The 11,300-nt window shown below is 54.2% G+C and overlaps 1 protein-coding gene, 1 long non-coding RNA gene and 4 other non-coding genes across 11 annotated transcripts; 3 read left to right on the top strand and 3 right to left on the bottom strand.

Annotated features, from left to right (window-relative positions):
- Positions 1–78: 78 nt before the first annotated feature.
- On the bottom strand, positions 79–5,010 carry LOC130262742 (zinc finger protein 497-like). Of its 2 annotated transcripts, XM_056510177.1 has the most exons (3): positions 4,966–5,010; positions 3,760–3,948; positions 2,300–3,693 (listed from the first exon to the last, which is right to left on the bottom strand). In XM_056510177.1, the coding sequence occupies exons 2-3, from the start codon at positions 3,938–3,940 to the stop codon at positions 2,300–2,302; spliced, it is 1,575 nt and encodes a 524-aa protein (XP_056366152.1). In that variant the 5' UTR covers positions 3,941–3,948; positions 4,966–5,010. The 2 variants fall into 2 exon arrangements, with proteins under 2 accessions (XP_056366151.1, XP_056366152.1); XM_056510176.1 differs by having other exon boundaries at positions 79–3,948.
- Positions 5,011–6,093: 1,083 nt separating this feature from the next.
- On the bottom strand, positions 6,094–6,175 carry TRNAS-GCU (transfer RNA serine (anticodon GCU)). Its single transcript has one exon. It is a non-coding gene; the product is annotated as a tRNA-Ser (tRNA).
- Positions 6,176–7,407: 1,232 nt separating this feature from the next.
- Positions 7,408–7,479, top strand: TRNAM-CAU (transfer RNA methionine (anticodon CAU)). Its single transcript has one exon. It is a non-coding gene; the product is annotated as a tRNA-Met (tRNA).
- A 1,051-nt stretch (positions 7,480–8,530) lies between these two features.
- Positions 8,531–8,604, top strand: TRNAT-AGU (transfer RNA threonine (anticodon AGU)). The gene has a single exon. It is a non-coding gene; the product is annotated as a tRNA-Thr (tRNA).
- A 210-nt stretch (positions 8,605–8,814) lies between these two features.
- On the bottom strand, positions 8,815–8,886 carry TRNAE-CUC (transfer RNA glutamic acid (anticodon CUC)). Its single transcript has one exon. It is a non-coding gene; the product is annotated as a tRNA-Glu (tRNA).
- Positions 8,887–10,178: 1,292 nt separating this feature from the next.
- Positions 10,179–10,931, top strand: LOC130262964 (uncharacterized). Of its 5 annotated transcripts, XR_008842207.1 has the most exons (6): positions 10,179–10,225; positions 10,321–10,393; positions 10,424–10,556; positions 10,589–10,608; positions 10,650–10,691; positions 10,848–10,931. It is a non-coding gene; the product is annotated as an uncharacterized LOC130262964 (long non-coding RNA). The 5 variants fall into 5 exon arrangements; XR_008842206.1 differs by lacking the exon at positions 10,589–10,608 and having other exon boundaries at positions 10,465–10,556; positions 10,672–10,691; XR_008842205.1 differs by lacking the exon at positions 10,589–10,608 and having other exon boundaries at positions 10,672–10,691.
- The last annotated feature ends 369 nt before the right edge of the window (positions 10,932–11,300 follow it).

Below are 11,300 nucleotides of genomic sequence, written 5' to 3'. Positions count from 1 at the left end.
GTGTGAATTTTGGGCGTCTCCCCCTCCCCCACCTGCCGGCAGTGACTCCGCCCCTGAAGCTCCAGGTGAGACCAGCGATGACGTCATCAATTAACGATCCTTTAATGAACGATCCAGGTGTGCCCCGCCCCCAGCGCTACAGGTACCGCCCGGAGAGGTGGGACAGGTGTGCCCCAGGTAAGCTCAGGTGTGCCCAGGTGAGCTCAGGTGTTCCCAGGTGTGCTCATGTGTGCCCCAGGTGTTCCCAGGTGAGCTCAGGTGTGCCCCAGGTAAGCTCAGGTGTGCCCAGATATGCTCAGGTGTGCCCAGGTGAGCTCAGGTGTTCCCAGGTGTGCTCATGTGTGCCCCAGGTGTTCCCAGGTAAGCTCAGGTGTGCCCAGATATGCTCAGGTGTGCCCAGGTGAGCTCAGGTGTTCCCAGGTGTGCTCATGTGTGCCCCAGGTGTTCCCAGGTGAGCTCAGGTGAGCTGTCCCCATCTCATCATCCAAGGGAAACCCCCAGGCCCTGGGCAGGCCCTGCCCCATCCAGGTGCGCACCTGGCCAGTCCCAGGTGCACCTGGAGCGCCCCAAAATCCACACGAGTCTGTCCTGGGCTCAGGTGAGGCCTCACAGTCCTGGGGTCACACCTGGCCACAGGTGAACCCTGGGGGGTCCCCCCCAGTTTGTCCTCTGTTGGTGACATCACAGCTCAGGTGTGGCCAGGCTGGGGCCCCTCACCTGGGGCTCAGGTGCTGCAGATTTCGGGGTTCACACCTGGCTGGGGCTCAGGTGTTGCTGTCCAGGTGCTTCAGATTTTGGGGTCCACACCTGTCCTGGCTCACAGGTACTGAGTCCCCTCACCTGAGACTCAGGTGTTGCAGTTCAGGTGTTGCTGCTGCAGATTTTTGGGGTCCACACCTGTCCGGGCTCACAGGTACCGAGTCCTTCCACCTGGGGCTTCATCCACGAGCTCAGGTGCTACAGGTGCAGATTTTTGGGGCCCACACCTGTCCCATATCACAGGTACTGAGTCCCCTCACCTGAGACTCAGGTGTTGCAGTTCAGGTGTTGCTGCTGCACCTTTCTGGGGTCCACACCTGTCCTGGATCACAGGTACTGAGTCCTCCCACCTGGGGCTTCATCCACGGGGCTCAGGTGCAACAGGTGCAGATTTCTGGGGTTCACACCTGGCCTGGATCACAGATCTGGCTCCCCTCACCTGACGCTCAGGTGTTGCAGCCCAGGTGTTGCTGCTGAGCTTTTCTGGGGTCCACAGGAGATTTATGGGGTCCACACCTGTCCTGGGTCACAGGTACTGAGTCCTTCCACCTGGGGCTTCATTCACGGGGCTCAGGTGCTACAGGTGCAGATTTTTGGGGCCCACACCTGTCCCATATCACAGGTACTGAGTCCCCTCACCTGAGACTCAGGTGCTGCAGCCCAGGTGTTCCTGCTGAGCTTTTCTGGGGCCCACACCTGTCCAGGCTCACAGGTACCGAGTCCTTCCACCTGGGGCTTCATCCACAGGGCTCAGGTGCTGCTCCACACCTTTTCCTGTCCCCACACCTGTCCCGGCCGCGCCCACCTGCGGCTCAGGTGTCGCGGTGCACGCGCTGGTGCTGCAGCAGGTTGGAGGGGTGCGCGAAGCCCTTGGCGCACACCCCGCACTTGTAGGGCGTCTCGCCCGTGTGCACCTTCTCGTGCACGGCCAGGTACGCCAGGTCCTTGAAGAACTTGTGGCAGTGGCTGCACTGGTGCGGCCTCACCTGGAGGGGCTGCAGGTGAGGGGCCACACCTGGCCAGGTGTGCAATTCCAGGCCCCCATAACCGGGGCTTATCCACGGTGCTCAGGTAAAGCAGTTCAGGTGTTGCTGCTGCAGATTTGGGGTCCATACCTGTCCGGGCTCACAGGTGCCAAGTCCTCCCACCTGGGGCTTCATCCACAGAGCTCAGGTGCTACAGGTGCAGATTTCTGGGGTCCACACCTGGCCTGGATCACAGATCTGGCTCCCCTCACCTGACGCTCAGGTGCTGCAGCCCAGGTGTTGCTGCTGAGCTTTTCTGGGGTCCACAGGAGATTTTTGGGGTCCACACCTGTCCCGTATCACAGGTACTGAGTCCCCTCACCTGAGGCTCAGGTGTTGCAGCCCAGGTGTTGCTGCTGTACCTTTCTGTGGTCCACAAGAGATTTCTGGGGTCCACACCTGTCCGGGCTCACAGGTACTGAGTCCTTCCACCTGGGGCTTCATCCACAGGGCTCAGGTGTTGCTCCACACCTTTTCCTGTCCCCACACCTGTCCCGGCCGCGCCCACCTGCGTCTCAGGTGTCGCGGTGCACGCGCTGGTGCTGCAGCAGGTTGGAGGGGTGCGCGAAGCCCTTGGCGCACACCCCGCACTTGTAGGGCGTCTCGCCCGTGTGCACCTTCTCGTGCACGGCCAGGTACGCCAGGTCCTTGAAGAACTTGTGGCAGTGGCTGCACTGGTGCGGCCGCGCCTGGCTGTGCACGCGCCGGTGCTGCAGCAGCAGCGAGGGCCGGGCGAAGGCCTTGCCGCACGCCTCGCACCCGTAGGGCCGCTCGCCCGTGTGCGCCCGCTGGTGGATGGCCAGGTAGGACGACTGCTTGAAGGCCTTGCCGCAGGTGCGGCAGGCGAAGGGGCGCTCGCCCGTGTGCACGCGCTCGTGCGAGGCCAGCGCGTTGCTCTGCTTGAAGGCCTTGCCGCAGAGCGCGCAGCGGAAGGGCCGGTCGCCCGTGTGCACGCGCTCGTGCACCTTGAGCGAGTGGCCGTAGGTGAAGCGCTTCCCGCAGACGCCGCAGGCGTGCGGCTTGTCCTGGCAGCGCTGCCGCCGGTGCAGCAGCAGCGCGTTGGCCGCCGGGAAATCCTTGCCGCACTCGCCGCAGCGGAAGGGCTTGTCGGCCGCCAGGTGGGTCAGGGCGTGGCGCTGCCGCTCGTAGGGCGTCTTGAAGCCCTTGGCGCACCGGGGGCAGGCGAAGGGGCGCTCGCCGCTGTGGATGCGCCGGTGCTCCTGCAGGTTGGAGGAGCGCTTGAAGCGCTTCCCGCACAGCTCGCACCTGTGCGGCCGCTCCTCCGTGTGCACCAGGGCGTGGCTCTTGAAGTCCGAGTGGCGCTTGAAGGTGGCCTGGCACAGGTGGCAGGTGTAGGGCCGCGCCTCCGTGTGCACCACCTCGTGGCTCAGCAGCTCCCAGGCGCGCTTGAAGCCCTTGTGGCACACGGGGCACTGGAAGGGCTTCTCGGCCACGATCACCTGCCGGATCTCCAGGTGCGCCGGCGCCTCCTCAGGTGTGCCCGGGCTCGGCTCGCCCGGCGCGCCCGCCGCGCCCAGCACCAGCTTGGCCGTGGAGTAAACGCCGCGCTCGTCGATGAGCTGCACGAAGGCCGGAGAGGCGCCGGCCTCACCTGGCTCAGGTGAGCTGCTCTCCGGCTCCGGGCAGTCCCACAGGTGCAGGTGGGAGGGGCCCGGCTCTTCCGGGGGTGGGCGTGGCCGCAGGTAAAGGCGGGGCCGGCGCGGCGCAGGCGGGAGCAGGTGGGAGGTGGAGGGTTCACCCGGTTCCTGCTGCTGCTCTTCCTCACCTGGGTCTTCATCGTCATCATCATCATCACCTGGATCCTCCTCACCTGGGTCTTCATCATCATCATCATCATCACCTGGAACTTCCTCCTCACCTGCGTCTTCCTCACCTGCATCTTCCTCACCTGCATCTTCCTCACCTGTGTCTTCATCATGACCTGGAACTTCCTCACCTGCATCTTCATCCTCACCTGGCTCTTCTTCCTCACCTGTTCCTTCCTCACCTGTCCCTTCCTCCTCCTCACCTGTCCCTTCCTCCTCCTCACCTGCTCGTTCACCTGTTCCTTCCTCACCTGTCCTCTCCTCCTCCTCCTCCTCCTCGGACAGGTGAGGGATCCCCTGGGAAAAGGGGGGGTCCTGCAGCTCCTCCATGGTCACACCTGGAACAGCGGGAATGGGGACAGGTGAGACAGGTGGGACAGGTGAAGAATTGGGAATTCCCTTGGGGATCTCCTGGAATGGATTTGGGGATCCCTTTGGGAATTCCCTGGGATGGGATTTGGGGATTTCCTGGGCTGGAATTTGGGATTTGGAAAATCCCTTGGGATGGGATTTGGGAACTGGGAATTCCCTGGGATGGAATTTGGGATCCCCTGAGGTGGGATTTGGGATCACCTGGGCTGGGATTTGGGGATCCCTGAGGAGGAATTTGGGAATTCCCTGGAATGGGATTGGGAAATGGGAATTCCCTGGGATTTGGAATTTAAAAATTCCCTGGGATGGGATCTAGGGATTTGGGATCCCCCAGGATGGGATTTGGGAATTTCCTGAGGTGGAATTTGGCATCCCTTGAAGTGGAATTTGGGGATTTGGGAATTCCCTGGGCTGGAATTTGGGAATTCCCAGGACGGGGTTTGGGAACAGGGAATTCCCTGGATTTGGGGTTTAGAAATTCCCCGGGATGGGATTTGGGAATTCCCCGGGCTGGATTTTGGTATTTGGGAATTCCTGGGATGGGATTTGGGATTTGGGAATTCCCTGAGGTGGAATTTTGGATCTGGGATCCCCTCAGGGACTCCCCGGGGTGGGTTTGGGGATCCCCAAAATTCGGGATTTGGGATCAACCCGGGAATGCCCCGAGCTGGGACTGGGGAACCCCCGGGAACCTCCCAGTTCATCCCAGTCTCTCCCAGTCCATCCCAGTCCCTCCCAGTCCATCCCAGTCCCTCCCAGTCCATCCCAGTCCCATTCCAATCCCAGTCCCTCCCAGTCCATCCCAGTCTCTCCCAGTCCATCCCAGTCCATCCCAGTTCATCCCAGTTTATCCCAGTTCATCCCAGTCCCTCCCAGTCCATCCCAGTCCCTCCCAGTCCATCCCAGTTCATCCCAGTTCATCCCAGTCCCTCCCAGTCCATCCCAGTCTCTCCCAGTCCATCCCAGTCTCTCCCAGTTCTCACCCGGCGCCGCCGCCGCCCCCGGAGTCGCTTCCGGCCGCGCTCGCGCGCGATGACGTCACTGCAGGAAGGGGCGGGGCCAGGGCGGGAACTGGGATAAACTGGGATAAACTGGGATGGACTGGGATGGACTGGGATAGACTGGGAGGGACTGGAGAACGTTAATAAGGGAATATTTTAATGACACAGATCCCAAAATCGGGAGGTTCCGCCCCAAAATTCGCCTCCGAGGGTTGTAAAGATTCGGGATCCCCCCCCCAAAAAAATGAGAATTTGGGTTTTTCCCCCAAAAAAATCGCTCCCGACAAAGGTGAGATCGGGGTCACCCCAAAAAAGAGAATTTTAGGGTGAAAGAAATTCCAAAATTTGGGTTTGCACCCCAAAAAAGCGGCTCCGGGCGCGGGTGGGGTTGGGGAATTTGGGGTCACCCCCCCAAAAAAAATTGAATTCGGGGTTTCCCCCCCAAAATCTCTCTGCGGACGAGGGTGGGGTTATAAAATTTGGGATCACCCCAAAAAAAATCCGGAATTTCGGGTTTTTCCTCCCAAAAAGCCGCTCCCGGTGGGGGCGGGATTGGAGAATTTGAGATCCCAAAAAAGGGGAATTTTAGGGACAATAGGAATTCCACAATTGGGGGTTTGTCTCCCAAAAATCCCACCCCAAAAATTCCGGAATTTCGGGTTTTTCCCCCAAAAAGCCGCTCCCGACCAGGGTGGGATTGGAAGATTTGGGATCAGCCCCGAAAAAAGAGAATTCCGGTATTTTTTTCCCTCCAAAAAATCTCTCTGATCAGGATGAGATTCCAGGATTTGGGGATCACCCCAAAAAAAAAAAAAAAAATTCCAGGAATTTACTCCTAAAAATCAGTTCCTGACTAGAGTGGGATCGGAGGATTTGGGATCACCCCAAAAAAAGAGAATTCCGGGTTTTTTTCCCCAAAAATCTCTCTGATCAGGATGGGATTCCAGGATTTGGGGTCACTCCCAAAAAAGGGAATTTTAAGGAGAAAGGGATTCCAAAATCGGGGTTTTTCCCTCCAAAACTGCATTTCCCTCCGAACGTGGGGTTCGAGGCTTTGAGATCACCCCAAAAAAGGAGAATTTTGGGGTTTTTCCCCCAAAAAGCTTTTCCCGACGAGGGTGGGATTCGAACCCACGCGTGCAGAGCACAATGGATTAGCAGTCCATCGCCTTAACCACTCGGCCACCTCGTCCGCGGCTGCGCGGCCGCTCCCGGCCACCAAGGGGTTCTCTTGGGGGGCGTGGCCAGCGCGGGGGCGTGGCCAGATGCGGGGCGGGGGCGTGGCCACACCGGAGAGCCGCGGGTTCGAATCCGGGCCCCGCCAAATCTACGGGGGGAATTTTGGGGATTCCACCCCAATTCTGTTTTTTTTTCCTCCCATTTTACATCTTTTTACCCCGTTTTCTCCTTTTTTCCTCAATTTTTTTACCATTTTCCCCACAAATTTCTCATTCCCCGCCCCAATTTTCTCTTTTTAATCTCAACATTTTTTCTTTTCTTCTCCCAATCTTCCCCATTTTTTGTTCCTTTTTCTGACAAGTTTCGCCTTTTCCATCCCATGTTATCCCCCCAATTTTCTCTTTTTTTATCCCATTTTTTTCTTTTTTCCCCAATTTTCTCCTTTCCTCCCCTATTTGCCCCAATTTTCGCTTTTTAATCCCCAAATTTTCCCTTTTTTCCCTATTTATTTCCTTTTATCTCCAAATTTTCCTTTTCCCCCTCATTTTTCCCCTTCTCCCCAATTTTCTCCTTTTTCCCACCATTTTTTCCATTTTCTCTTTTTTATCCCTTTCTTTTTCTTTTTACCCAATTTTCTCCTTTTTTCTCAATTTTCTCCTTTCCCCATTTTCTCTATTTTTCCCCCAATTTTCTCCCTTTCCCCACAATTTTCTGTTTTTATTTTTCCCCATTTTATCTTTAATTTTTTACCCCAAATTTTTTCTTCCATTTCTTCCCCAATTTTCTCCTTTTCCCTTCCAAATTTCTCCCTTTTTATCCCCCCCAATTTCTGCTTTTTTCCTTCCCATTTTTCTCTTTTTTTCCCCCAATTTTTCCCTTTTTCCTTCACTTTTTTCTCCCTTTCCGCCTTCTTTGCACCCCGAGATTTCCCCAAACTCCCCCCAAGCATCCAAAACTTTCAATAAAAGAAAGAAAAAATATTTAAAAAATACAAATGGGAGAAAAAACTGAAGAAAGGAGAAAAAAAAGTGAGAAAAAACTGGAAAATTTTTTTTTAAGGAGGAAATTTTTTTAAAATGGGGAAAAATAAATTAAAATGAGGAAAAAATGGAGGAAAAAATCAGAAAAAAATCGGAGAAAATGCGGGAAAAAAGCGGAGCCAAGCAGAAGAGAAAAACCGGGAAATTTTCGGGCTGATGACGTCATTTTTTATTAATTAGAATAAAATTAATTAAGTTCCAGGGGAGCAGAGTGGCGCAGCGGGAGCGTGCTGGGCCCATAACCCAGAGGTCGATGGATCGAAACCATCCTCTGCTATATTTAATTTTTTCCCGTTTTTTCAATAATTTTTCACTTTTTTCCGTCATTTTTCCCATTTCCCCCTCAATTTCCCGGCTCTTCCCTCATTATTCCTATTTTTCCCCTCATATTTCCTATTTTTTCTCTCATTTCCCTCTAATTTTTTCCATTTAATTTCTGGTTTTTTCACCTCTTTTTCCCGTTTTTTCCCATTTTTTCTCTCATTTTCCCAGATTTTCCTCATTTTCCCCTTTTTTTTTCTTCAATTTCCCCGTCATTTTCCTCACATTTTTTCCATTTAATTTCAGATTTTTTCCATCATTCGAGTGGATTTTGGGGGATTTTGATGAAATTTTGGGGGATTTTGGGGGAATTTGGGGTTTTTTGGGAGGATTTTCAAAATTCGGGAAGTCCCAAGAAAGGCGGGGAGGGAATTTGATCTGGAATTCGGGAATTTTGAGGTGAAATTTGGAGATTTTGGGGTGAAACTTGGGAAGGTTCGGTGCGAAATTTGAGATTTTGGGGCGGAATTTGGGGATTTTGGGGGGGTAAATTTGGGAGTTTGGGGATGAAATTTAGAAATTTCCGCTGAAATTCAGAGGATTGGGGTGAAATTTAGGGATTTTGGGGTGGAATTTGCAACTTTTTGAGGTGGAATATGGAAATTTTGTGTGTGATTTGGGAGATTTGGGGTGAAATTTGAGATTTTGGGCTGGAATTTGGTCATTTTGGGGTGACATTTAAGAAGTCGGAGGGACAATTTGGGCTATTTGGGGTGGAAATTTGGGGTTTTCCGGTGGAATTTCAGGATTTGGGGCTGGAATTCGACATTTTGGGGGAGGAAATTTGGGGACTTTGGGGTGAAATTGGAGGATTTGAGCCGAAATTTGCTGTTTTTGGGGGATGGAAAAGGGGGGAAGGGGAGGTTTGGGGTGTCCTCTTTTGAGGGGAGGGGATTTGGGGGATTTTGGGGGATTTTGGGGTCTCCCCGGTTTTTGGGGGGGGGTCAGGATGGGTGGGGGAGGGGCGGAGATGGTTTTGGGATTTCGGGGCGGCGCAGGGAGAGCGCGGCGCCGTGGCTTAGTTGGTTAAAGCGCCTGTCTAGTAAACAGGAGATCCTGGGTTCGAATCCCAGCGGTGCCTCCGCTCCTGTCGCGATCCTATCGCGGCAGCCCTGCCGGTATTTTCTTACCCATCACCCTTTTTTTTTTTTTTTAATCAATTAATTATTTCACAATGAAACGCTAAATATTAGGGGTGGAGAAAAACGAGGCCCTGCGAGAGGTTGGATAAATGGGAAGAGGAAATAAGTTGGCAAAAATAGAAAATAAAAAATAAAATAAAAAACGGTGCTTCCCTGACCGGGAATCGAACCCGGGCCGCGGCGGTGAGAGCGCCGAATCCTAACCACTAGACCACCAGGGAGGGCCGAAGTCCGCCGTGAGTCAGCGCCCTCAGAGCCAGCCAAACGCGCGTTGATTGGTTAAACTGGGTGTGCTGGGCTGTCAATCAAAGCGGGTAGCCAATCAGAGCGCGGCACAGCACTGTTCACTCCCCCGCCTCAGATTCCCGCCTCACGCGCTGCTCCCTGTTCGGGAGAATTTCGGGGATTTTGCGGAGGAACTTCGGAATTTCTTGGAGGCATTCGTGATTTTGTGAGGGAATTCGGGGATTTATGAGCAAAATGCGGAGGTTTCGGGGCAAAACTCACCTATTTCGGGTGGAAATTCGGAGATCTAGACTCAGCGCCGCGCTGATTGGCTGCGTGGGTCATGACTGCTGTCAATCAAAGTAGCGAGCCAATCAGAGCGGGGATCTGTGGTCACGCCCCTCGCCTCATGTTTCCCGCCTCTGGCGCCCGAGACTTCAGGGAGGAAATTCGGCGAGTTTTAGGGTGGAATTAGAGACTTTTGGTGAAAAATTCTCTGATTTAGGGGTGGAGTTCTCGGATTAAGGGCGAAATTTGGAGATTTGTGTGCGAAATGTGGAGATTTTGGGGCGAAATTCGGGAATTTTGAGCCGCGCGGCTCCAGCACCCTCGGAGCCCCTTGCCGTGCGCTGATTGGCTGCGGGCGTGAGAAGAGCCTGTCAATCAAAGCCGGGAGCCAATCAGAGACCGAGGCTGAGCGCGGGAAATGCCCCCATGGCGGGATTCCCGCCCCCGGCGCTGAGGGGAGAAAATCGGGAATTTCGGGCGAAATTTGGGAATTTTGGGTGAAATTTGGGAATTTTTTAGAGAAATTTGGGAATTTTGGGGCGAATTTTGGGAATTTTGGGGTCGAATTTGGGAATTTTGAGGGGAAATTCGGGAATTTTTGGGTGAAATTTGGGAATTTTGGGTTGAAATTAGAGGATTTGGGGGCGAAATTTGGGGATTTTGAGGGGAAATTTGGGAATTTTTGGGTGAAATTCGGGAATTTTGGGGCAAAATCTGGCGATTTTAGGGTTAAATTTGGGAATTTTTGGGTGAAATTTGGGGATTTTGATGAGAAATTTGGGAATTTTGAGGTGAAATTTGGGGATTTTGGGATGAAATTTGGGAATTTGGGGCAAAAAAAAAGAAATTTGGGCTCAGGCACACCAATGTTAAATTGAAATATTAAATTTAAATATTTATTATTAAATTATTGCCTTTTCTTAGAAGCGCATATTAAATTAATAATTGGCTTGTGGCAAATAAAAAAACCTCAGGTGTCCCCAGGTGTTCCCCAGGTGTCCCCAGGTGTCACTCAGGGCTCAGCCATGTCCCTCAGGTGTCACTCAGGTGTCCCCAGGTGTCACACAGGTCCCACCCAGGTGTCCCCAGGTGTCACTCAGGTGTCCCAGGTGTCACACAGGTGTCACACAGGTGTCACTCAGGTGTCCCAGGTGTCACTCAGGTGTCACTCAGGTGTCCCAGGTGTCACACAGGTGTCACCCAGGTGTCACTCAGGTGTTCCAGGTGTCCCCAGGTGTCACTCAGGGCTCAGCCATGTCCCTCAGGTGTCCCCAGGTGTCACTCAGGTGTCACTCAGGTGTCCCCAGGTGTCCCAGGTGTCACACAGGTGTCCCCAGGTGTCACTCAGGGCTCAGCCATGTCCCTCAGGTGTCCCCAGGTGTCACTCAGGTGTCACTCAGGTGTCCCCAGGTGTCCCAGGTGTCACACAGGTGTCCCCAGGTGTCACTCTGGGCTCAGCCATGTCCCTCAGGTCTCACTCAGGTGTCACTCAGGTGTCCCAGGTGTCACTCAGGTGTCCCCAGGTGTCACTCAGGTGTCCCTCAGGTGTCACTCAGGTGTCCCTCAGGTGTCCCCAGGTGTCCCAGGTGTCCCCAGGTGTCACTCAGGTGTCCCTCAGGTGTCACTCAGGTGTCCCTCAGGTGTCCCCAGGTGCCCCAGCTGTCCCCAGGTGTCACTCAGGGCTCAGCCATGTCCCCGCCTCCTCCACGTCCTGCGGCACCACCAGGAACAGCTGCGAGCCCGGCTGGGCCAGGGCTGCCTGCAGGAACTGCCTGGGGACAGAATTAATCAATTAATAATCATTAGTAACTAATAATAATAATTAATTACATTAATTACTGGCTTTTGTTAAAAGCACATATGAAATTATTGGCCAGAGCCGCCTGCAAGAACTGCCTGGGGACAGAGGGACAATGAGGTGACAGTGCTACCCCAGGGATGTCCCCAGATGTCCCCAGTGTCCCCAATCCCCCCAATGTCCCCAATCCCCCCAGTGTCCCCAAGGTGTCCCCAGTGTCACCTGAGCTGAGTCTCGTCCCCGATGGCCTCAGGTGACTCCAGTTTCGAGTCCAGGTTGTAGAACACGCCCCGGATCTGTCCCCAGTGTCCCCAATCCCCCCAG

This window comes from Oenanthe melanoleuca, chromosome 25, assembly GCF_029582105.1.
Source record: "Oenanthe melanoleuca isolate GR-GAL-2019-014 chromosome 25, OMel1.0, whole genome shotgun sequence".
Lineage (NCBI taxonomy): Eukaryota > Metazoa > Chordata > Aves > Passeriformes > Muscicapidae > Oenanthe > Oenanthe melanoleuca.
This window is presented reverse-complemented; position numbering and strand designations above follow the sequence as displayed.